The sequence below is a fragment of the Camelus ferus genome, chromosome 4 (assembly GCF_009834535.1).
Source record: "Camelus ferus isolate YT-003-E chromosome 4, BCGSAC_Cfer_1.0, whole genome shotgun sequence".
NCBI classification, from domain to species: domain Eukaryota; kingdom Metazoa; phylum Chordata; class Mammalia; order Artiodactyla; family Camelidae; genus Camelus; species Camelus ferus.
Window position 1 is genome coordinate 62,999,490 of NC_045699.1, and position 26,096 is coordinate 63,025,585.

Sequence of the window (26,096 nt, forward strand, 5' to 3'; positions counted from 1 at the left end):
GAAGAAGAGAAACCATAAGGGAAGATGAGTACGGGAGAAGGCAGGCTGGCACCTGTGCAGTTTACATGACCATGTGATCATGTCCCACTCTGTGAACAGTGAGAATTATGATGTGTGAAAAGAAACCAGTTCTTTTTCAACTTTGCTCTAGACTTTGACATTTCTCCATATTGGCCATTTTATTTGCAAGACATAGTGTGCTCTGCTGTTATTTACTTTAGGTCTCCAGCCGTAGTTCCCAGGCCACCAAGGACTCTGGTGTCAGCCTAAAGCACACAGCCTCGACTCCCATTAGAAAACCACGGCAGGATGGGAAGGAAGGCAGTGCACCCCCACCTGCTTCAGGATACTGGGTTTATTCTCCCATCAGGAGTGGGTTACATAAGTCATTTTCAAATAGAGGTAAGTTAAATCACATAAAGGAAGTTGTATTTCTCGTACCTGTGTAATAGCTTTTTATTGGTTCCCTGAAATCTATAAGACACCATCCAAACTCCTTAGCTTGCTCTGCAAGGCGCTCTGTGATCTGGTCTTGGCCAGTGACCTTTAGTCTCAGCTCCCATCACTCTCCCACCTGTCAGCCACACCTTTGCCATGTTTCTCAAACCTCCATGTTTTAAACCCTCTGTTTGGAGTGTCCTGCTTCTTCTTTTCTTGCCCAAACCTGTTCCTACTCAACAAGACCCAGGTCCTCAGACAGCACTCCTTTTATGGACCCCTCCCCTCCCTTCTTCCTTACCCAGGTGGACTGAGCAGCATCTTCGCCTGTGCTCCGGGGTCATGGCAGCTTCCATCCTTGTATCATGGCATTAATTAGCTCAACTGAAATGAAGTGCTAAATGTCTGTCTCCCAGAGCCCCATGGGGGCGAGTCAGTCCTGCCGCCTTCACTACATAGCTGTGTCATCCTAGGCAAATTATTTAGCTGCTCTGAGACTGTTAGTCTGTAAAATGGGGATATTGCCTTCTGAGAATTTGTTCATTCAGGAGCAATTGAGTGCCTGCTGTGTGCTAGGATCTCTGCCGTCAATGATAACAGGTCAGTGAGCCAACACCAGAGAGGCTGTGTGTCAGGATAGTGGTAACTACTGGGGCTGTGGGATCTCACAGCACTTCTTTGCTGGTCCTTTATGTAGCCTGAAGCAGGCACCCAAAGGCTTGCTGAATGAATGAATGAATGAATGAATGAATGAATGAATGAAGATAGAAAAAACCAAACCAACAGATAGGCACAAGAAAAAACTCAAGTTCAGCTAATGAAAGTAATTTGAATCCCTGTTTTGATCTCCCTTTCAAACTGCTTTTGACCTCATTCACAGAATTTTATTTTCACATCTTTGGTATCCTGTCCTGAATGCTGCTGTTCTCTGCTAAACTTGTTTGCCTAGTAAGCAATGGGGCTGAAACGCTCTTCTGTTTCTTTCAAGATGCAGACAGTGGAGGAGACAGCCAGGAAGAAAGCGAGCTGGATGACCAAGAGGACCGCCCTTTTGTGCCTCCTCCTGGATACATGATGTACACCGTGTTCCCCGACGGCTCTCCTGTTCCCCAGGGCATGGCCCTGTATGCGCCACCTCCTCCTCTGCCCAACAATAGCCGACCTCTCACCCCTGGCACTGTCGTTTATGGCCCGCCTCCTGCTGGGGCCCCCATCGTATATGGGCCTCCACCCCCCAACTTCTCCATCCCCCTCATCCCTATGGGTGTGCTGCATTGCAATGTTCCAGAACACCACCACTTAGTAAGTAGAGAGACATGAGGCCCCTATCCACACTGCTTCCATGGGAGGCTGAATAAGGCTGTACACTTAACGAGTTGACCTACTTATGAGTAGATTGTATCTGAAAAAGCTTGTATATTTTTCTATTGACAAGTACTATATTAATGTGTATGAGTAGGTGTAATCACACACTCGTGCTTGTTCTTGTACACATACATATTTATGTTTGTGTGTGCGCACACACACGTATGTGCTTACGTGTAAACACATGTCTGAGCAGCACACAGCAAGGCTTTGGTGGGAATTATCTCTGGGTGGTGAGATTAATGATTATTCTTTCTTTTCATAGTTCTTATCTTACTGTGCACATAATTTTGTACTCAGTTCTTCCCACTCAATGTTACAAGCATTTCTCCCAGGGCTTTGCAAGTGTTTTTAAGCAGTATTTTAATGACTGCGTAACATTTCTTTATCTGTAGGCGCTGTATTCGATTTAACTGTAAACTTTTATTGTATTCCTATTTTTCCCCTAGTGTAGATTCCAAGAAATGATTGATTACTTCCTAATCACTGGCTCACTTTACAGTTTTGGTTCTAAAGAAATAAAATGTGTTATAAACACCTCCTTCAAACTCAAGGCACCGGGAGCTCTTTATTTTTTCCTTTTCCTGTCAGTGGATTGAGAGGAAAATAAAGGGCAAGGACACCTGGGTGTCTAGCCACCAGCCCGTTTTAATAGGTCAGACTGGTTGCCCAGGAACTGCAGACATTTAAATGGGTACAATGGTAGTTGCGTTACCTTACCGTTTTCGGTGCACGCTGTGTTGATAGCGGTCCTGTTGGTTCCGCAGCTGGTTCTTTTACCCTCCACCAGCCCCCGACTGTTTCTGTAGTTACTCAGGTGCACCTGTATATACACCTCCCCACATCTGCACGTTATTTCTTCCGCTTAGTTCTTTCCCATTTCATTTCTTAGTCAAGTCCCAGGCAGCACGCCTCTTCCTTCAGGTGGCCTTCTCAGTCAGCTCCCCTCCCATGTGCCCAGAGGAGGGAGGGGCCTCTGTGTCTTCTGTTGGGTGCTGAGCTCCAGAGCCAGAGGCGACCCGTCAGAGGTGCTTGGTGAATGTTTCTAAACCACAGCTGGACTGATGGAAGGGTTATAGGCTCTCTTGGTCTGTCAGTTTCATCTCGGGCATGTGAAGAAATTGGCTTGACTTAATTTTTCTTTTCCTGCTGAAATCTTGTAAGCTACCACCACTTTGAGGTCATAGATACCACTTTAACCACAGTTAATTTCAGTGTTTGGCAGGAAAAAGGGGAAACATCGTGACGTTTCAGTATTGCATTTTTTTTCTTGGTTTAGGAGAATGAAGTTTCTAGATTGGAAGACATACTGCAGCATTTAAAATCAAAGAAACGGGAACCATGGATGAGAGTATCCAAGCGGCAGTCTGAGAAAGAAATGGAAGAACTACGTAGTAATATTGATGATCTTTTACAAGAGAAGAGAGACTTAGAGCATGAAGTAGAAGAATTACATAGAATCATCCAGAAACATCAACAGCGAAAGTAATTATTAGCCATTTATTTTAATAATTCGGTTGAATATAATATTAGTTCATTAAGGTAACCTAAGTCAGTGTTGTCCAGTAGAACTTTCTGTGATCTTTGGAATGTTCTAGACCTGTACTGCCCAAACAGTAGCCCCTGTGCACATGTGGCTGTTGAGCACTTGAAATGTGGCTGATGGAACTGAGGAACAGAAATTAATTTAAATTAATTTAATAGCCACATGGTGATGACAGGAGTGGACAGTGCAAGTCTAAGTTCTTGGCCAGTAATCCAGGTCAGCTCTCCTTGGAGAATGGCACAACCACCCTGCCCAGCTCCCCTGGCTGAAAACACTCCAGGTGTCCTTACCTCCTTCCTTCTGTCACTCCCCCAGGCACCCAGCTGTTCTCCAAGTCCTTCTGTCTCTACACACAGAGAGTGCTCACACTGGCCCTCTTCTTTCTTCTCCGCTGCCCTGGCCTCGAATCATTCTCATCTTAGGTCATTGTAATAGCTTCCACCCTGGCCTTCCAGGTCTAGTCTCTTTTTGTCCATGCTACCCGCCACATGGCTACAGACCTGACCGTGGCACTCTGCCGTGTGACTTTCATTCCCATCAGAATATATACTGCCCTCCGAGAGGGCAGTTACATCTGCCCCTCCTTTTTAATCCTGCACAGTAACTCTGCCCCTCCTTTTTAATCCTTCTCTCCTGCACAGTGTTCATTCTAGCCCTCTGTACTTTGCTGTGGTTTCCCCAAGCACGTTTTCTCCTGCCTCCCTAGCTTTGCACATACTGTCCTCTGAAATGGCTTCTCGACCTGTCCCCTGCCTGACTCCAGTGTGTCTCCAGATGAAGGTCAGGGGTCCCCTCTTACACAAAAGCTTTCTCAGGCTCCCACAATTTGCGGTTGGCGACTTTGGCACAGTGCCGTTCACACCGTAATTGTAAGACACCCAGGAGGGCGGTAGCCGAGCCTCCCTCTCTCTGCTCCAGCATCTGGCACAGGCGCCATTAACGAACGTGGTATCTGCTCTTGGGTGTGCTGTGGAGAAGCCCATGTTCTGCAGTGGACCATGAGTTATGACAGTTCCCCAGTGTTTGTCGCTGAAGCCAGACTGGCTTAGGTACCAGGGTTGTGGGGAGACCTGTGGAGGACACAGGTGAGTGAGGTATGGTCTCTGCCTTCTAGAAGCAAACACAAGAGAGACTAATAGACCAGACAGAGAAAAGCAAGCGGAGGCCAGACTGAGAGAAGACTGGGGCTGGGTGTTTGAGGGTCTGGGGGATGCTTATATCATTTTTGTAGGTGTGCATGTTGGGGAGGAGGTGAAGCTTTTTGAAAGGGATACATAGGGCAGTGGGATAACAACATCCTAGTTATAAAAGTATAAGAAATGATCATTTTAGGAAATTTGGAAACCACAAAAAGTGTTCAAAGATGAAAGTAAAAATCATCTGTATGCCCTCATTTAAAGAGAAAGAATCTGTTAATATGCTGATGAATTTGTCTTTGTGTTTTTCTGTCCTAGACAGTCCCATTTGCAAGTAATTTTGACTTCAGCCTTGACGTACCAGATCCTGTGTTAAGCTTTCTGAATTGTCACATATCGTCACCATAATTTAGTCTAGCAGCAGCTGAGGTAGTCTTTAGGGCAGCCAGTGAGCTGGGCCTTGAAGGATAGTTTTGAGAGAACAGATGATTACTGTGGCAGTATTTTGCCTTACTTTTATACCACATAAGAATGGAAGTGTCAGCATTGTCTTGACCAAGTGCTGACAAAAAAATATAAGTAATCTTTATATTTAATAGGAGAAAACCACTGCATCATACATTAACATGTTATACACTTACTGTCAATAGTAATAATCATGTTGAATAAGAAGGTGAACATAGATCTTGAACATTATCAGGGGTAGCTGTCTGTCCTATCCCTTCTCATATAAAATTGGAAAAATCACTATATCTTTTTACCAGGCTACAAGCGTGTATATTATCACATTTTAAATCTCTTGATGTGTGCATATATAATTTTTTAGGGACTTCATTGATGGAGATGTTGAGAGTCTTATGGATGAATTAGAAGTAGAAAAATCACTCAGACACCATGACAACATCGTAGATGAAATTGAGTGCATCGAGAAGACCCTCCTGAAACGTCGAGCGGAGCTCAGGGAGGCCGACCGACTGCTGGCGGAGGCTGAGAGTGAACTTTCATGCACAGCAGAGAAAGTATGTGCGGTCGTGGTTTGGGGTGAGATGACTTCACTGTCGTCGGCAGGAAGGGTTAGAAAGAAAACGTGATAAGGGCACAGTGGTCCAAGTCAGACAGGCTGTGCTCTGCTAGTTAAGGAGCTGTGGGCAAGTCACTTAAGTCCCTGAGCTTTGCTTGTATCTGTAAATTCAGGCTAAGAAAACCTAAGCTGTTCAGTGTACATTAAATGAAGTAGCATATTTAAAGCTCCTGAAAGTCATTTAGTTCCTAACACACCCCATCTCCTTGTCCTGTGTATCTCTTTGTAAAATTATTTGGACTCTGATATCTGAGTTTGTTAAATAAGTCAGTCTTATATTATTATAAAACAACAATGGACCTCACAAGACTCTTAGTCTCACTTTGTTCCCCAAGTTGATGGTGATCTAAAATCAAATATTTTTTGGTTTCGGTCTTAAAGGCAGAGGAAGTTGGCGAGAAAGAGGAGCGGCCTTTTATGGAGCCCCTGCTATGACCACACATTGGCTGTTTTATAAATACCACTTCATTTAACCTTCCTGGCAACCCTGTAAGATGGTCGTTAGCCCAGTTCACAGATGTAGCTCAGAGAGGCTGGTGACTAGCCCACACAGCTAAAGTTCTACCTCACGAAGTGAGCTTTTTCAGTCAGATGAGAATTCTAGGGTAAAAAAAGTCCCATATCCACATGGAGCATCTCAGGAACTATTATTTTTGTATTGTTATTTCAATATGGGTTGATTTAAATAAATAGAAACCTGTTACCCAGGAACTGAAAGGAAGGATTTATTTAAGAAATTCTGTGAGTGATGACTTTGCTTTGATAAGAATGGGAAAACGTCCTCATCTCTTTTCAGATGATGAGTTCCCTCTTCTGTCACATGTTAGATTACTGTGAGAAAAAATAGGTGTGAGCAGGACTAGAGAAAAATTAATCACTAGTGGTAAAAAGAAAATCGCTGAGACCAGCAGTAGGCAGAGACAGGAAGTGGGCTGAGGCTAATAAGCTCCTCCCCCTTCATCCTCCCAAAGTGACTCTGGGAGACAGCTTGTTAAGGAGGAAGAGGGAAGGAGAGAGTGCTGCATTTTGTAAGGAATGTGCCAGACGTGTTAAAACCTGTCATAGAAAAAGATTAACAAAACACTACTTAGAAATGTGGCTGGCTTACTGGAGTGTGTAGTGAGTTTTGTCCAATGCTTGCTGATGAATCTGGTAGAAACCAGCCATCTGAAGTGGAAGGAAGGGTGGTAAAATTAGTCTAGCTCTTTGGGAGCTGGCCAAACTCTCGCATTCACACGGGGTATTTGCTGGACAGGTTTCACATAGAGACACCTCTGACCTGAGCACAACTGCAACACTGAGTTTTTGGGCTGAAAGTCAGTCACTGCTCAACCAAGTGCAAAGTGTACTGTTTTCAGACCCCTTATGACATTGTTCTGAGCCTTTTATTTTAGACAGAAAAAGAAACCAAGTTGATTTTTTAAATGTTTTTGCCAAATTTTGCGTAGGAAGATTTTGAAAGACTTTAAAACTATGTAATATTTGTTTCTCAGCCATAGTTAAATCATCCTTAGATTAATGGGGTTTTACTTAACAGGATGATATATGGAGTAGAGCAAGAATCTCTATGTGGAGGGAATATTGATAAAAATCACTTGATTGACACTTGTAGATATTTTCAATTGGAAAAAATAATGTAATAATATTACAGATCATTTTTAAGTAAAAGATCCTCTACTGTCTCACCACCGTCAAATGACTGTTTTAATTTTTTGTAGCCTTTCTGTCTTTGTTGACAAGATACAGTTTTACATAGTTGTTCTTATCGTGCTTGTACCATTTTAAATTTATTTTTTTCAGCCAACAGTGTGTAATTAGCATTCTTCCATGTTTCTACATTGCCATCTTATTTTAAAGGCTACATAGTATTCTGTTGCGTTGATGCATTCTCACTTACTGAATCTATTATTTGTCAAATCTTATATTATTTCAGTATACAATGAGCATTTCTTGGGTAATAATTCTTCTGAATTCTTTTCTGAAAATTGGAGACTCAAAATGAATGAACATTCTTTATCAGTCTTTCTGTATTGCCTTGTTGTTCTTCCAGAGGAGTTGTACCAGTTTACACTACCAGTAGCTATGAGAGAGTATTGTAACTGAATTGCTTTTAATGACAGTTTCTTTTCTAGGCAAAAAATGCTGTTGAAAAGTTCACTGATGCCAAGAGAAACTTACTGCAAACTGAGAAAGATGCTGAAGAGCTAGAAAGGAGAGCTCAGGAAACTGCGGTCAACCTTGTCAAGGCTGATCAGCAGCTCAGGTGGGTGGAATCCCTCAGCCATCGGTGTATTCAGTGAGATGAATGAGAAGTTTGATTCCAGAGGATGATAATTGCTTTATGGTGAGTAATGCATGTTAAGTCTAAGGAGCCTGAGGGAAATAAAGCAATGTGTTTTAGATTGCTCCAGGCTGACACAAAGGATTTGGAACAGCACAAAATCGAGCAAGAAGAAATCTTGAAAGAGATAAACAAAGTAGTTGCAGCAAAAGACTCAGACTTCCAGTGTCTAAACAAGAAGAAGGAGAAACTGACAGAAGAGTAAGTATGGCCTCTGTAGGGCTTCACGGAGCTCTGTCTCCCTTCCTGCCTGCTCTAGCACTGCCCCTGCTTTGCAGGCTGCAGAAGCTGCAGAAAGACATCGAGACTGCAGAACGCACTGAGGATCACCACCTGCAGGTGCTTCATGAGTCGGAGACCCTCCTGCAGGCCAAGAGAGCGGAGCTGGAAAAGCTGAAAAGCCAGGTATGGCAGCAGACACCTTGAAAAACCAGTTCACCTGCTTTGAAACCTACATTCATGTTATGGTTGTAAAAAGTAATACACGTTGGACTGTGGAAAAGACTGGAAAATACATAATAAATTACAAAGCATTAAATGAGGTGATGTATCCTAGTGGTTAAGACTCCAACCCAGTTTGAATCTCAACTCAGTATAATATGCTATTGAATAAAACAAGTGAGTCTCAAAACAGGATACACTCGGATTATTTATGTTAAATGTGTTTATGAACATTTGTGTTTGAAGTTTTAGTCTTACAGCAAAGTACAAAAGCGGTCATCTGGTAAGGGGGGATTTCAGTATTTTCTGTTTTCTTCCTTTGCACGTCTGCGTTTTCTGCTTTTCTATAAATGAATATGTATTGCCCTCAAAATTGTAAGTTTTAAATTTACGGAATGAGTAATTCTGTAAAATCCCTGCCTAACTTCCATTGCCAAGGTAGTTGTCAGCTGGAATAAGGTGCAGATCTGAAAGTTCTTTGAAAACCATAACCTGAGGGATAGTCGCTATTATCACATTGTTGTTTTTGCTGTGATTTGAGTGTTTTTACGTATGTGAGCTCAAGGCCTTACTTAGGCATTTTATGCCTGCACCTCCAGCCTGGCCTTCCTGACTCTTGCAGCTAGGAATAATTTCCCCGCACAACCTTTAGCTGGACTAAATATTCTTATCCTCCATCTCAGCACTTTGTCAAGCTTTGCATTCTTTCATTTCCTTTAATGCAGGTGGCGGGTCAGCAGCAGGAGATGGCTGTCTTGGACAGACAGTTAGGGCAAAAAAGGGAGGAGCTGCATCTGCTCCAGGGAAGCATGGTCCAGGCCAAAGCTGACCTCCAGGAAGCGTTGAGACTGGGAGAAACTGAAGTCACTGAGAAGTACAATCACATTAGGGTACGTTTTTCAGTAGTTTCTCTTAAGAGTCCTAGGATAGTGCTATAGATTTGTTTTGAGATATTTTCATTTCAAATATAAATTCCTAAATCTTGACTCCTCTGTAACATCAGGTTGGTGTTGTGTTATGTATCCATGCTGTGGCTGCCATGTGTAGCTCTTTCCCCATATTGTTTTCTGGACATGCCCAAGGTTTTCTGCCTCTGTGCCTTTTTCATACCATTTCTTGTCCAGGAATTCTCTTTCTGGGAATGTCCAGATGCAACCCAATTTTCGTGGTCCAGCTTCATGTCACTAAGAAGACTTCTTCAATTTTTCCTTTACCCTAGAATGTGTTTCTCTCACTTCTGAGTTGGCAGCACTCTGCACATTTCCTGGGGCATCTAGCCTTCCGTGATCTTGTTTATGTTCCCTGCCTTACTTCCCCACAGGGTGCTAAGCCCCTTGAGGGCAGGAGAGGTATCTGAATCAGCCTTTTTTCTCTATAACACATCGCCTTGCTCATAGTAAACACTGCACATACATTTTAAATGAAGATAGTATGTTACTGTCTTACTTCTGTTATACTAAAATATGTTAGTGTAAAATATATTGCTGCTCTTGACATAAAACACAAAAAATGAGCTTGTTTCCAAATGAAAATTGCTGTGAAATGAAACAGTAACAGAATGATTTTAAAGTAATTTCCATTCATAATTTAGTGGAGATAGGTTGACTTTTTTTTTTTTTTTTTTTGCACAGGAAGTAAAATCTCTTTTGGAAGAACTCAGTTTTCAGAAAGGAGAACTGAATGTCCAGATTAGTGAGAAAAAAACTCAACTTTCACTTATAAAGCAGGAAATTGAAAAAGAGGAAGAAAATCTTCAGGTAGTTTTAGGGCAAATGTCTAAACATAAAACGGGTAAGTTTAAAGGAAAACAAAGATACAAAGTTTGGAAATGTCTATATTCCAGGTAACAGAAAAAAATACAAATGGTCAAGTAAACTTTTAAAGTTTAATCTTATTACTTACTAATCAAAGAAAAGCTTTTGCGTGTAAAAGGAATATGATATTTTCTGCCATTCAAGTCGATTAAAAGCAAAATAATCATATTCATTGCTGCCCTGGGTGTGATGAAAGAAGTGCACTTGGGGCTGTTGATTGAAGTATGAATTGGAGCAGCCCCTAGTGCTGTACGGCCCTTAAAATTCATACCGTGTTAAACCAGGTAGCCCATTTCTGTTTATCTCGAGAGGACAAGCATTTATGCACATTGCAGCGATGTTTATTTCTTTTTGTTTTTTAAGAAATAAATCTTTATTTCCTTTTTTTCACAAATTAAGCTGACTGAGTCAGTTACTTGCAGCAGAATTTATAATGACATAATTTGGAAACATGACCAATTTAAAAACCATATTTTGGCATTTAATGACATGCAAAAATGCTGATGAGAGAATGAAAAAGAGATAAAAACTGAATATAGGGTATAGTCCCAGTTTATTTTCAGGAGTGTGTGTGTGTGTGTGTGTGTGTGTGTGTGTGCACATGCACGTGTGAGCTCCTGGAAGGAAACACATCAAAATGCTGTTGCATAGCGATTGTCTTTGGCTGGTAGGATAGTGATGGGTATTCATTTTTTTCTTGGATACTTTTTTCCAAATTTTCTATAATAAGCAAATATTTTTGTAATCAGAAAAACTGGTTAATATTTTTTAATCTAATTGTATAAATCTCAGCTGATAGATTTTAGTTTTTCCTGTTTATTTTGATTTAAATTATTTTAGGCAGGTTAAGTGCTTTTAGAACCAGATCTTCATTAAATGTTTTGTTTAAATGTTTTTAACAAATTAATGTTTCACAGTACTTTTAAAGGATTTTTTCATTAAAAGTACAATTAATTAGCTCCATTAATTCAGCACAACAAGTATTTTTTGATTATCTGTTGTTTCTTGTATCAGCTAATAGCATTACTTTCTGTTTCATTTTGTAAATGTTTCCACATTCATTTAATAGTGTGGACCATGCTTTATTTCTGTTAGAACTAAAGAATATTCTGGACATGTTGCAACTTGAAAACAATGAGCTACAAGGTTTGAAGCTACAACATGACCAGAAAGTGTCTGAGTTGGAGAAGACTCAGGTGGAAGTGCTGGAGGTAATAAGCAAAGCTGTTCTTGCCCACAGCAAGCTGCAGCCTTCTGCTAGCGTGCCTGAGTCCTCTTTTATCTGCTTTAGGAGAAACTAGAGTTGGAGAATTTGCAGCAGACAGCCCTGCGACAGCAAGGGGAGATAGAGTGGCAGAAGCAGCTCCTAGAGAGGGACAAGCGAGAAGTAGAGCGAGTAACCGCTGAGACCCGAGCATTGCAATTGTGTGTTGAGTCTTTGTGCAAAGAGAAGGAAGATCTGGAAGAGAAGTGTGACAGCTGGGAGAAGAAGTTGGCACAAACCAAACGGTGAGAGCAGGAGCAAGTAGGCTTGCAGGAGCCTTTCTGGAAGGTTAAGTTATTATAAACACAGTATTTAAAAAATCAGAAAATTGAGAAAAGGCAAAAAAAAAATACAAAATACACCACAAACTCAGTATCATGATACAGTTCACCAAGAATATTTTGGAGTTTCCTTTTAGGTTTTTCATTTTAGGTTTCTCCCCCCAGGCATGTTTTAAAATATCCTATTGTGATTTTTTTTTTAAGTAAAATAATACACGCTGGAAGATAGGAATAAATGGAAAGAGATGCCTTATTTGTGAGTAGACAGACAATATTGTTAAGATTCAGTTTTCATCAAATTGATCTATAGGTTCAAAACAATCACAGTCAAAATCCCAACAGGCTTTTAAAATAGAAACTGAACATCTGATTCTGAAATTCATACTGAAATTCAGAGGACCTGGAAAAGAATCTAAAAATTCTAAGATATGACACCAAAACAACTTTGAAGAAGAAAGACGGAAGTTTAGGGCTAACTCTACCTGATTTCAAGACAGTGTACAGCTGTGGTAATCAAAACACTGGTATTGCTATAAAGATAGACAGATAGATCAGTGGAACAGAACAGAAAGTCTACAAGTAAACTCACAAATATATATACAACTGATTTGGACGAAGATGCAAAGTAGAGAAAAGATGGTCTTTCCAAAAAATGTTGCTGAAAGCACTGCATATCCAACCCCCCCCCCCAAAAAGATCCATACTCCACATTACCCATAAAAATTAACTTAAAATGGACCGTAAACATAAACGTAAAACCAAAATATAAAACTTCTAGGAAAAAATATGGGGAAGAAGTTTGTGACCTGAGGCTAGACAAAAATTTCTTAGATAAGACACTGAAAAGAGTAAATTGATAAAATTGGACTTCATCAAAATTTAAAACTTCTGCTCCTCTTGAGTCACTGTTGAGATCATGAAAAGACATCTCACAGACTTGGAGGGAAACCTTCGCAACCATGTATCTGATAAAGGACCTGTACCCACCCAGGAGATAGATATATATAGATAGAAAGATAGAGGTAGAGATAAATGAACTCTCAGAACTCAATAAAATGAACAACCCAATTTTCAAATGAACTAAAGATTTGAACAGACATTTAAGAAGATATATGGATGGCAAATAAGCACATGAAGAGATGCTCAACATCATTAACCATTAGGGAAATGCAGATGAAAGCCACAGTGGGGAAAAAACCCACAATGAAATACCATTACACACCTATCAGAATAGCTAAAATTAAACACTGACCATACCAAATTCTTGTGAGGAACTTTCATGTGAATTGGTGGGAGTATAAAATGTTAGTAAGACCACTTTGGAAAATAGTTTGATGGTTACTTAAAAATTCAAGTATACATCTCCCAGAAGTTCTAGCTTTTCCATACCTAGAGATGAAAGTATGTATCTGTGCAAAAACCGTACACTGATGTTCATGACAGTTTTATTTGCAATAGCCAAAAACTGGAAACAATCTGAATGCCCATCAGCTGGTGAATGGATTGACAAATTATAGAATATCCATACCATAGAATACTACTCAGCAAAAAAAGGAGTGGAGTGTTGATACACACAGCAGATGGATGAGTCTCAAAGTAATTATGCTCGTGAAAGAAGCCAGACAAAAACCAGTCCTTACTGTATGACTCCATTCACATAAAGGAATGCATGCTTATGCGTATCTGGGTTTTGGACAAATCCTATTATATGTACAGTGGTGTTTCCTGCCTTTTCACTAATCAAAAGTTAGTGATCCATTTAAATCACTCGGATTTTGGAAATTCTAAGTGCTATCCATGTTTTTATCCCTGGTTTTCATGAAGCTTCAATTTAGTGAGTCACTTTTTGAAAAATGTTCTAATCGGAAAGCTGAAAATCAGATTTCTTTTAAAAATGAGTTGCAGAGCCTTCCGTTTTGTTAATATTTATCATTCAGGCTCCATGTCTACGATGTGAAAGCATAAGTGTTCCTTCGTTGTCTAGTGTGTGTGCATGGACATTTTCTATTAGATTATAACTTACTCTCTGCCTGTTTTATAGGGTTTTAGCAGCTACAGAAGAGAATAGCAAAACAAAGCAATCAGACTTAGAAAAGCTGGAATTGGATGTCAGAAAACTGCAGCAGGAACTAGACCAGCTAAACATGAGCAAACTCTCGCTGCACAAAGACATTGCAGCAATGCAGCAGCAGCTCCAAGGTATGAGGCGGGACAGCCGGAGAGGGGTGACTTTCTTCCTTTCGCTGGATTCCTTTTTTAAACTGTTTGCTTTCTCATTACAGAAATAATTCATGCTAAAGGGCATGGGGTTTCTTTTAGAAGTGACAAAAATGTTCTAAAACTAGACATGGTGATGGTTGCACAACTCTGTTAATGTACTAAAAGCCATGAAATTGTGTATGTTAAATGGGTGAAATACATGGCATGTGAGTTTTATCTCAATAAAACTTTAAAAAAAATTCATATTCTTTAGAGAACGATTTTAAAACATAGCCAAACAATAAGATAAAAATGACTGTTGACCTCAGTCCTTAAGATAATTTGTGTTATCAATTTAGTGCACATCCTTCCAGACTTTTCCTTGGGGGAGGTGTGTGTATAGTTTTGAAAACAAAAACAAAGATGCAAGTAACATCTTCATTACCAAGTCTTTATAAACCCTCATGTTTGTTTATTTAGGAGCAGTTACAAATTCTAGCTAACAGTATACTTGTTGAGCACTTACTATGTCCTAGGCATGATGCAAATGTTTTATATGCATCTTGTCACTTAATCCTTGTAACATTTTTATGAAATAACAACTATGATTTCACCCATTTCCAGATAAGGTGACAGCTTAAGCTTAGTTTCCTTGTGACTTGATTAAGCAAGAAGTGACTTGCTCAAGCTCACACAGCTAGTGACAAAACCAGTGTACATGTGAAGTTTATTCCCAAATTGTCTTCCTGAAAGGTTGTGCCAGATTTCCATTTCTACTTGCAGTGTAAAAGGTACCTGCTTTTAAATCACGTACCTCATCAACACTTTGTATTATCTGTAAATTTTTTTATTGTGAGTTTTGAACATGTTAGTCTTTAAAAACATGGTCTCCGAGCCCAGATCTGACTTGTTTATGGGCTTCTCCTCTGGCCTTTAACAAGGTAGGGTGGTCTAGCCATACATTTAAGGGAAGTAAGTATAAGTTCACTTCCACGCTACTTCGGGGAGGGTGCCGGTGGAAATCTAGAAAACGTATATGTATGTATTTCTTATTTTATGTAAATGTTATCTCTGTAGAAAAGCGAGAAGCAGTCAACTCATTACAGGGGGAGCTAGCTGAGGTCCAAGACCGTCTGAACCTAGCGAAGCAGGTAAGCCTGGCACGTGTGGTCTTCTGGTAGAATCCTGCAGGCGTGCAGGCAGGTGGTTGAAGTAACAAACCAATCAGGCCACTTCCTTGTCATACCAGGTCCCCTAAAGCCATTTCTATAGCACAAATATAATACACACACAGATTTTGATGCAGAGCAGTGATTTTCTAGTTTATTTTAGCCCTAAAACTCTTGATTTAAACAACATTTTACTCCAAGCTAATGAGTAAGGTGATGGCTGGAAGAGCCCACCAGGCCCTCGGCAGCCGCTGTGGGGCTTCAGGGACCAGAGGGATCAGCTCTCATCCAGGGCACTGATGCAGCCTGCGGAGGCTGGGGTTTGATTTGATCACTCACTGAACTGCAGAGTATGGCCAGAGCTCGGCCTGCATCTTGTCGGGTGTTGAGCAGAGCAGATTCCTCACCCTTATAAAATCTGATGATCTTAGGTAATTCAGTGTGGCCCTGTGAGGTCAGTGCTGCAGTTTGAATTTCAAAGAACATCAAGCAAGTTCTGGGCTTAGGTTTCCACTGTGTAAATTGGAGGTTGGTTTAAACATCTGAACTCTTCCTTTTCTACTTTTAAGATTCTGTGTTTCTAAGATACATGAAACTTAAAGTATTCTATCTTTTAAAAAGTCTTACACAGATTCTTACGAATATTTTTTGTGTTGTTAGAAATATGCTAACTTGTACAAAAATAATTTATTTGGGTTCCTTGAAGAAAGAAGTATTTGTTGTTTTCTGAGTTTTTTAACCTGTATAAATATTTCAAATAGTTAAAAAAAAACCCATGACATTAGGTTCATTTTCAATCAGAATTAAGGCTTATTCACAGCTTTTCTTAATCTTAGCAATCCTGTAAGGGCGGTGGGGGAGGGGTGTTGTTTATTCCCACCTCAGTGACAAACAGCTAAAGCTCAGAGGGACGGAGTCTGTTCCTGAGGTTCTGACATCTTCTCTCATCTCATTTTTTTAGGTACTAAAAAAGGGAGGCCAGTGATTAAAATAAGTTCTGAGTGCTTTTGTATGTTTGTTGAAATAATAGAGGGTATGGAACTTCTCTGCTTCTCATTTTTCAGACGTAGTAGGCGCTGGTGTGGCACTGGCGACCTCAGTGAAGGTGGTTTTGTGAGTAGTTGTAATTTGTTTTTTCACCTGAAGGACCTGCTCCGCGCCAGCGAGCGTCAGGCCGCACTGCTCAGTGAGCAGACCAGGCTCCAGAAGGACGTGAGTGAGTCGGGAAGGCGGCTGGAAGTCTGCCAGAAGGAAGAGGAAGCAAGACAACAGCAGCTGCAAGTGCTTCAGAGCGAGACTGAAGAAAAGCAGGCCAAACTGGCCCAGCAAGAGAGGGTACCGCGCATCGATGGTTTTCTGTAACAGGAGATGCCGTGGCGCCTGCGAGCACTTTCCCCTGGCAGAAAGCTGCTGAGAAGCGTCCTCCTTGGGTCTAGCTTCCCTTAACTGCCCTGGGTGACCAGGGGGGATTTGACATCAACTCTTTGACACCCTTGGTGTTAATATTTATGGTCCCATAAAGAGTCTTGATGGCCACGTGTCATTTCCTGTTGAATCCCCTCCTCACACACTGGCCAGATAGTTCTCCAGTCCCTGCTTGATGACCTTCGTAAAGAGTACGCACTCTCACCGTGGGCTGCTTTCTACTTTCTCTTCAACTGGAATCTCTTTAGTGTTCGTGAACATTCCCTCAGGACACTCTTTGTTATTTTATGATTAACTGAGGTTGTTCTCTATTAAGGTGTTTCAAAGACTCCAAAAAGAGAGAGAAGGTGAAGAAAAAAAATTAGAAGCCAACAGAGTGACACTGAAGGAGCAGCAGCACCAGCTGGAAAAGGAAATAACAGACCAGAAAAGCAAACTAGACGAGGTGCTCACCAAGGTGTTGGTGGCGGAAGAGCGCATCCAGGCTCTGCAGGAAGAGGAAAGGTGGGGTGAGACCCTAGAGAAGAAGCTCTCCCAAACCCGTGAGTATTCTGGAACCCTGCACCAGGGCGGGGGTGGGTGGGATCTGCTGATTGTCTTTGTAAACGTGTGAAGGAGCCCCAGGCCCCAGCCATAGCCCGGGCAGGAGGCAGGACCTGCACAGCGGGAAACAGACCCTCGTCTGACCCTCCCAGCCTGTGTGAGGTGAGGACACAGGCTCAGAGGGACGAAGGGAATTTGTCTGCTTGGAGAAGGGACTTGATCCCGAGACTGTCAGGTCTTTTTACTTTACTGTATTCCTGCCTTCAAGAATGCGGTCTCAAGGAAGTGGGACATTCAGGCAGAGAAGTGCCAAAAGGTGCTCTAAAGGCTTTCTATAATGTGCATTAATTTTGAGCTTTGGGAGCAATGATCCATGTCATCTCAGCCAGTCAAAAAAACACATTAGCAATTCTACTTTTGCCCAAATCTGACATAGTGAATGGTGCTAAGATACAGGTGTTGGCCTTTGGGTCTGCTTGCTCTCTTGAGCAACACGCAACTGACATTGACTTGGGAATCCAGGGTGAGTGATGTTTCTCACATCAATAAATGAGTTTTCTTTTACTTAGGCTTCAGGTTTTAATAATGTTCAGAAAATGTCGTTCTCCCCTGAGTGAACCCAGTGGACTTGGGATCTGAAAATGTTATTATTCCTTTTTCCCCTGGGAACTCTTGATACATCAGACCCAACCAATTCATTATGAAAATGAAATTTAACAAATACGCTGAGTCTCACTCACCATGCCAGAGGGGAGAAGAGTGAAATCTGGGCAGGGTGTGGCTCTAAAGAGAGTGATTAGAAAAGTCTGTTTTAAATGTCCCTGTTATGTATAAGCGTTCTTTGTTGAGTCCTCACTCTGCACTAGGTGTGTGCATGCATGATTCCCACTGAACCAGGGGACAGGTTCCTTCTGCAGAGAATAGGGCTCATGCCGTTCCCAGTCCTGTGTTCTTTGCACTGTGCTGCCTCCCATGAAGAAGAAATACTGGTGTACTTCCCTTTATTCAAATCAGGTTTATAAAAACATTTCATCAGTCTGTTCTGTGTTCCCTGCACCTCAGAATTGGTGCTGTTTACTCTCTTTGGTCTCCGAGATTCGAAGGGGAAGACAGTACCTGTTTGTCACTTTGGAATCGGGCCCTCCAGGAACCGGTTATATCAAGAGGCACCCTTACCTGGGCCTTTTTCTGGGCCTCTGGTGTGGGTCAGGGGAGACTTGGAAGACTGAGAGAAGGAGAAAAGTGCCTGAGTGGGTGCCCTGTTGTTGTGCAGTCTGCCCCCCACCCGGTCCGCCAGCCCAGGGCCTCAGGCTAAACTACTAAAAACACTCATTTTAGAACGACAGCTTTCAGAACGGGAGCAGCAGTTAGTGGAAAAGTCAGGTGAGCTGCTGGCTCTCCAGAAAGAGACGGACTCTATGAGGGCAGACTTCAGCCTCTTGCGGAACCAGTTCTTGGCAGAAAGAAAGAAAGCCGAGAAGCAGGTTGCCAGCCTGAAGGAAGCACTCAAGATCCAGCGGAGCCAGCTGGAGAAGAACCTTCTGGTGAGTACCTCCTGCCCTGGCAGTTTGTGAGGAAATGATGCACTTAAATCTTTAAACTAAAACACTGCTTCAGTGTAGAGAAAATAAATTACCTGTCAACGCAGTCCCTAACCCAGCTGCTGTTTTTGGTGCATTTATGCATAATTTGTTCTTGAAGCTGATGGTAGATTTTGCCTGAATCTGGGCTGCAGCCCTGGAGGAGCTGTCTGTGCGGCTGCAACGGTGAGCCTGTGCACAGACGGTGTCAGCACAGAGCAGAGAGCACCCTGAGCGAGCCAGCCTCTGCTCACGCCTTCCCTGGCAGGGTGGAGGGGTGTGGGGGAGGGAAAGCTTCTGAAGACATTATTACCCAGCTGCAGTCCATGCTTACAGATTTTTCTCATTCTGCCCTTTTCGGTCAAAATTGGCTTTAATTAACCATTATTGTAAAACCAGGAAGCCCAATCTGTCATGCTTTTATCCCTGAAATACATTTTGGGAGGTGGTGCTCAGATGAGTTCAGAAAGTTTATGGTGGGTGGAGGCCTACAGACAGCAATAGGGACTGTCGCAGGAATGAATTTTTCTTACACCCTCTCAGGAATTGACACCCTCTGTAGCTCTGCTGTATACATGGTACTTTCCAACCATGTGTGTTTCCCACAGAGCGATAGGCAACATGATTGTAAAGGTGGTACATAGATGTCTAGATTTTAATCCTCCCAGGAACACTGTGATGCTGAGCATCGTTCCCATTTCACGGACAATTAATGGAGGCTCAGAAAGGGAAAGTAACCTGTATCAATGGTAACGCTGCCGATCCAGGATTCAGGCTTCAGGCTAACAGACTGACCACGTGTTTACTCCCAGCCGAACCACAGCTGCTAGGGAAGGCAGGTAGATTATTCCCACTTTACAGCTGGAGCCCCGATGGGACATGAAGTCAGAGCTGGTGAGTGTGTAAGCCAGCACCACACACTTCCACGTGCTGGGCCCCAGGGTCATTTTTCTGCCCCGTGCTAGGAGCAAAAGCAAGAGAACAGCAGCATGCAGAAGGAAATGGCAACCATCGAGCAGGTGGCCCAGGACAACCACGCGCGGGCCAGGCGCCTGATGAAGGAGCTCAGCCAGATGCAGCAGGAGTACGCGGAGCTCAAGAGACAGGTGCGCCCGCAGCCCCGTGGGGCTCGGCAGAGCTTACTTCCTATTTCTTAAATAGCTCTTTTTAAAGGAGTATTTCTCTGTGAAAAGCTAATTAACCAAATCTGTTTTTCTAGTATTGAAATTTAGAAATGCATCTCCATGAGGAAAAAAGGATTTGTTTACTTTTAAAATTCCCCTCAGTTCAACAAGCTTTCTATGTTAATTTCTGAAAAAAAAAAAACTGGCAGTTCTTCAGCATAAAATTTTATCACGTCCCAAAGAACTGTATGGAAATACGAGATTTTATGCCAGAAGCAGGTGTGTAAGAGCCAAACCCCCAGGGAAAGGAAGAAATGACCCCAGGGGAAACCTTGGCTAGCCCGTGTGCAGCCAGGCGGAGGGAGGGAGAGCAGCTCACACAGGGCGGAGAGTCTCATCCCAGGCGCCCCTGGTGTCCCTTGGCCAGCGTCAGTGGCTCGCCACTCCTGAACTCTCTCGTTCGACCACTGTGGCCACCCGCTTGACCCTGCTACACTTGTCCTTTAGATGACCTCATGTGGCCATTCAGTTTCATCTGTGCCTTTAACCGCCCTCCATCCCTGACACACACACACCCTTTGGTTAAAAAAAAAAAAAAAGAAAAAAAAAACTTATTTAAAGGCTCCAAGCCTCTGCAGACTTGGAAGGGCAGTTGGCAGTAGGTATGACTGTAATATCTTCACTAAGCACTTACGGAGGGAGCCACATGGGGTCATCTCAGGTATGAAACAGGCCCTAACTCCTGAGGAAACCTCTAGTCTGCCCAAACCACCAAGTTCTTCACCTATAAAATGAAAACATTTGACCAGCTCTTTTCTAAGGCCCCTTCCAGCATTTACCTGTACAAGATCACTCATGCTTTGTTTCAGTAAATGGCCCCTTTCTCATTTGGGTACCACTGAAGTGCTTCATGTAAATTATCACCTGGTTCTCGCATTTCTGCACGCAGGGTATTATCTTTATGTCTGAGTGAGGTAACAGAGGTTGAGAAGTTAGCTAACTCCCTCAGTCATACTGGTAATGTTTGCTGGAGATGAGACTGGACCCCAGCTCTGTCTGGCTCCAGAGAGACTGGCTTCTATAGAGTAAAGCGCCTTCAAGGAACACAGTGCCCACGCTTTCTAAGTGGGAGCTGCTCCAATCAAAATGCCAGTAGAGTCATTTATTTGATAGCTTATAGATGTTTGAGTAGTTGAAAAATCACAAGCTTTTATAGTTTTAATCACAGGAATTAACATTTGTAGGTTTTAAAATACATATATATTTAAAACATTACATTTAAAACATTAATAATTAAACAGTTCAGTTCCAAGTAAGTCTTGAACTTTACCCAGTGGTGTTTGACTCTCACTCTTCAGATGGCAAACCAAAAGGATCTGGAAAGAAGACAAATGGAAATCAGTGAAGCAATGAGGGCACTTAAATCCGAAGTGAAAGATGAGATCAGAACCAGCCTGAAGAATCTTAACCAGTTTCTTCCAGAACTACCAGCAGATCTGGAAGCTATTTTGGAAAGGAACGAGAACCTAGAAGGAGGGCTGGAAAGCTTGAAAGAGAACTTTCCATTCACTATCAGTGAGAGACCATCACCTTTTGAAGAAAAACTGAATTTGTCTCATGTTCACATAATGGTAAGGGTTTATCCGGCTATTCTCTGGACTTCGCAGAGGATAATCTGGTCCCCAGCTCCCCCAGATAAGCTAAACATGGACTTGAGGATGGGGAGAGGGGAGGGCGGGAAAGGCGGGTGGGTTACGGGTAGGGGTGGTCGGTGACTCTTTAATGTTTCCCTTTCCCTCTGGAAAAGGATGAACACTGGCGTGGAGAAGCACTCCGAGAGAAGCTGCGTCACCGTGAAGATCGTCTCAAGGTTGCCCTTCAACAAAAATACACTCTGAGATACTTGGCACCTCGAGGAGGGAGGGGGAGACCGCTTACATTCGCACACTGCTGTCACATTCGCTCTGTTGCCGCTCTCATGGCAGTGCCATAGATGACATGTTCGAAGCTCAGAGAAGTTGGCCTCACATAGTTAGTAAATGGCAGGGTCAGTATTTCAAACCATGAGTTCTGGTGTTAAGCCTGGTTCTCTTTACTGTGAATAATGCTGCTTTGCTGCAACTAAAACTGACAGGACCTTAGTATTAGGGACAGGAAATAGAGGTATAATGATAAAAGTAAGGAGCTCCCAGGCCAGCGGTTGGGGGAAGGATCGGGAACACTGGGAAAGCAGGCTTAGGTGTCAGGCAGGAAGTTGTTTGGCTCAGAACATGTTGAGTTTAAAGGGAAGGATACCTGTCCGTGGGCAGCTGAAAGTCGGTGTCTAGGATGTAATGGTCAATGTCGACCTAAACATTTGGAGGTTAAGAGTGTAGCTAGGAGTTGAAAAACGTGAGGTAGAATAAGAGAGGACAGAATGCACCTTTGGAGACTGGCCACACGCAGCGTGGGCTGGGGGAGCCACGTGCAGCATTGAGTGAGTGGAGGCCCTCAACATCAGATAGCCTCCAGCCACATGTGGCTGTTCGAATGTGAATTCGTTATAATTAAATCAGGTTAGAAATTCAGTTCCTCAGTTACCACGTCTCAAGTGCTCAAAAGCCACACGTGACTAGTGGCTATTACAGTGGGCAGGACAGATGCAGAGCATTGCCGTCACAGGAGGGTCTGCTGGGCAGCACTTGCTGTCAACTTGAATAAGAGAATCACTTCAGAGGCACAGCAGGGAAGCCAGAAGGCAGTGTGGGGATGAGGATTACATACATTGTGAGAGACTCTGAAGGTACCAAGTATAAGCCAGTCTTCTAAGTCTGGGCAGAAAAGAGAGAGATGAGGTAGTAACTTAATGGGGAGGCCAGGGATGCAGAAATCCGAAGCGTTGTGACAGCAGAGAGAACAGGCTGAGTAAAAGGCCCAGTAAATGACAACACAGAGTGCTGAGAGTTCACGCACACTGAGAGCAGCCATCTGGCACCCCCTCCTTTCTTTTTTCCTTTTTTTAAGAATGCGCATTTTCAGCAGCCATTCCTATTTGCTAATAGTCAGATTTGCCTTTCCAGTGTTAAACACGAGGGAGCTATGAGTTCTGGTACATTCTCAGTAACACCCTAAGTTTTACCCTAACACTTTCAGGCCCAACTTCGACACTGTATGTCCAAGCAGGCGGAAGTGTTAAGCAAAGGGAAGCGGCAGACAGAGGGCACCTTACACAGCTTGAGGAGACAAGTCGACGCCTTGGGGGAATTGGTCACCAGCACATCTGTAGATTCCACGTCCTCACCCAGTGTGTCTCAGATGGAATCTTCCCTTGCAGAGGACTCTCACCTTGGACCAAGCCAGGTAGGAAGAAGCTCTTCACAAGGAGTCTGATTGACACATGGAAAGTATCTGAAAGCTTTGGGGTCCACAGTCTAGAGGAAACTTGGGACATGAAGGCTACTTTCAAATCTCTGGAAACTTGTCTCAGGAAAGCCTTGTATTTTCATGGTCCCTGAGGAAACTCGCATCGGTTGGTAGATGTGTAAGGAGGATAAGCTGATGACTTAGGAAATAGAATAGAACTGGAGCCCGGATGCCCAGTCAGGGATGTAGGTAATTCTATTAATGTCTTCCACTTTTGCATTTCCTTATCCTCTACTTGGTCAATATAAAGAGTTTCAGACTCAGGCCAACCTAAGTCCCAGTTTAGTCTGTCCGTCTCCCTGTGTCTTGGGGAAAGAGGACTGGCTGTGCCGAAGACTCAGCAAAGTTTGAACACAGAGTTTGAACTCTTAGCCCGGAGTCTATTAAAAAAGAACCCTGGATTTCACAAAAGTTTTCTGTGTGAGACTTAGATAAGGTTAATAATTATTCAAGAGAAACATGAAATATACTCATGGAATTGCTAAATAGGAGCACAGTATTACTGTCAGGTGAGAGCTACTATTTCGGGGGGCCTACTATATGCGTGCACTAAACACTTTACATGTATTACCTCATTTCATCTTTACATCCTAGGAGGTAAGAATTATCCCTCTATATAGATAAAGAAATTGCATGAAATGAAAAGTGATGTCAAGGTCACAGCAATAGACAAAACCAGGACTTTGGGGCTAATCTGTCTACCTCAAAGCGGTATGTTGTACGGTTGAGTAATAGGAATATTCAAGGCCAGTTGCGTCTTTAACAGACACAGCTCATTAGCAGCAAAGCCGAGATTGAGTATGATTACCTTAAGCCATTCTGTAGTGGGACCCAAGTTGGTTACAGGCCAAAACTGTCATGGGTCTCATGGCAGGCCTTAAGGAAGTATGTGTCAGGGCATTGAAGAGTAGGTGACTTTGGAGGTAAGACGGTCCAGACTAGGAGATGAGGCACAAAGAATAGGAGTCTGTTAGAATTACTTTGGATTATGGGATCATAATCTAGGTCTGTGTGGGATAAAAGTGAACTAGGTTGGAGTTAGGGGACTGGCTTCTGAGCCTCATGTTTTATCTTCCTTCTTGTCAGAGCGCCTTCCAAGTTCTACACGGTCCGTCACAGCCACTAGACAGTTACCGACACTGATGCCATTCCCAGCTTCCTGCTCGCAGGGTACGTGTTACAAAGAGCTTTTAACTAGCACTTTCAATTAGAAGATCCTAATTCTGGCTTACGTAGCCTTAAGGAAAGTAACCTTTTAACTTTTCTTTTGGATAATTTCGTACAGTGGTTCATCTTAAAACATTTTTCAAGAGGTGCTCAAATATGTATTTTACCTATTAGCCATCATGCTATGACTTAGTTCTGTTAATTTAGTTAAGACCTGTTTTTACTGTTTCAAGAATGCATCCTTTCTACATTTTTGTCTTATTGCAGAAAAAGAATGGCTCAGCCAGATGAGGACGACTTTTTTGCGCAAATGAGGAAATACCTTCCCTACTACCTCACTAACTTCGTACTTAGAATGCCAGTTGGTTTTTATCAAGATCCAGCGAATTCAGATGCTGAAACCCCACTGTAGCTTATTCTACTTGTACAATTAACGTCAGGGTTTGCATTTGTACATATGGGAATAGTTGTATACAATTTCAACCAGGGTCCTAGATAGCTGAGGGTTTCTTATCTTTGAAAGGTGTTGTCATAAAACCAATGCTGACTTGAACCTATAAACTGCAAATCTGCATCTCTAAGCTGGTAAAATCTCTAATTAGAAAGGGGGAAAATGTACGTTAAGTCCCTCTTCATTTATAGTGCCAAAAGTTATTCTTGAATTTTTTAAATCTATTTTCATATGAAAATAAAAGATAAAAATAAGTTTGGATCTGTCGTCTGACTTTACACTTCACATGTCTACAGTAAACCCGTTAAATTTTTACCTTCAAGAAAATGGTTTTCCATCCTTGCCTGCAGGTTGAAGTATGTTGTGCCTATCAATGAATTTATCATTTGGAAATACCTATTATAGAACTATTATACTTCAGGTGCTTTTCCTTAACCAAAAATTCTTTGGTGGAAAATTAGAACTTTGTACTTTGGAGTATCTGACCCAGTGGTATATTCAAATTGTGTTCAGACTTAAAAATTTTTTGAACTGCCATAATGGCTCAACTCCATGGTCTATGAATAATTATTTAAAAACAAGAATAGCAACTACTGTCACAGTAGGATGTGTAGCAATATAGTTAGTCCCATGGGTAAGTGGTGTATGAAATGACATGTAATAGGTTGTTTTAAAATATTCCCAAGGACCTTCCAGGCCCCTGAAAGGTACACTATTATATACAGTACATACAGCAGGGAGCAATCCCTCACCACCTACTGCAGTTTATATTCCTAAAAAACTGGCTAGAGATGGACCATTAAGATTTGGGATAACTGATTAAAGACAATGAAAATAGCATAAAATTTATTAATACACCAAGTTCTAGAAAACATCTACTTTCAAAATAAAAATTGACTTGGTAGTGTCTTTTGTACTTACATTGTTTTCATTTTCGCAAGTCTTATTAGCAAAATGCTTAAAAACCTGGCCTGTCCACAATTACTGAAATCCTTCAGGGACATTTTCCTGTTCTGTCCACGTGCTGAATGAGGGTAACGTATTTTTGTCCTGAACTGCCACATGAACCCTTTCTGTGTTCCCATTTGGTCGTTTAACGGGAGTGAACTAAACTACACGTTTAGATGAAAGGATCACACTTAAAACAATGGATGCAAGGGCAAAAATGTTCTCAAAAATTGGCCTTCTGGAACTAGAGAGGTGAGGTAATTAATGTGTGAAGCTAAATACCTGGGTCCAAAAGACATCTTTCCAAAGATACTTTACTGCGTCTAACTAGTATTATGTAAGCACCACCAACCAAAAAAAAAAAAAAAAAAATCAAAGTTA

General features: G+C 42.2%; 1 protein-coding gene across 5 annotated transcripts in view; it reads left to right on the forward strand.

Annotated features, from left to right (window-relative positions):
• The window catches only part of CNTRL (centriolin), a 76,429-nt gene extending 51,408 nt beyond the window's left edge, over positions 1 to 25,021 (forward strand). For all 5 annotated transcript variants that reach the window (XM_032478329.1, XM_032478332.1, XM_032478330.1 and 2 more), the window contains 22 exons: positions 222 to 402; positions 1,427 to 1,740; positions 3,083 to 3,288; positions 5,312 to 5,504; positions 7,699 to 7,829; positions 7,968 to 8,108; positions 8,186 to 8,312; positions 9,074 to 9,238; positions 9,980 to 10,139; positions 11,258 to 11,373; positions 11,454 to 11,671; positions 13,749 to 13,906; positions 14,984 to 15,057; positions 16,222 to 16,410; positions 16,817 to 17,042; positions 18,382 to 18,587; positions 19,589 to 19,729; positions 21,106 to 21,378; positions 21,555 to 21,617; positions 22,880 to 23,086; positions 24,236 to 24,319; positions 24,584 to 25,021. In XM_032478329.1, coding sequence (XP_032334220.1) covers positions 222 to 402; positions 1,427 to 1,740; positions 3,083 to 3,288; positions 5,312 to 5,504; positions 7,699 to 7,829; positions 7,968 to 8,108; positions 8,186 to 8,312; positions 9,074 to 9,238; positions 9,980 to 10,139; positions 11,258 to 11,373; positions 11,454 to 11,671; positions 13,749 to 13,906; positions 14,984 to 15,057; positions 16,222 to 16,410; positions 16,817 to 17,042; positions 18,382 to 18,587; positions 19,589 to 19,729; positions 21,106 to 21,378; positions 21,555 to 21,617; positions 22,880 to 23,086; positions 24,236 to 24,292 — 3,546 coding nt within the window. In that variant the 3' untranslated portion in view covers positions 24,293 to 24,319; positions 24,584 to 25,021. The remainder of the gene's footprint in view (positions 1 to 221; positions 403 to 1,426; positions 1,741 to 3,082; positions 3,289 to 5,311; positions 5,505 to 7,698; positions 7,830 to 7,967; positions 8,109 to 8,185; positions 8,313 to 9,073; positions 9,239 to 9,979; positions 10,140 to 11,257; positions 11,374 to 11,453; positions 11,672 to 13,748; positions 13,907 to 14,983; positions 15,058 to 16,221; positions 16,411 to 16,816; positions 17,043 to 18,381; positions 18,588 to 19,588; positions 19,730 to 21,105; positions 21,379 to 21,554; positions 21,618 to 22,879; positions 23,087 to 24,235; positions 24,320 to 24,583) is intronic.
• Positions 25,022 to 26,096: the final 1,075 nt, after the last annotated feature.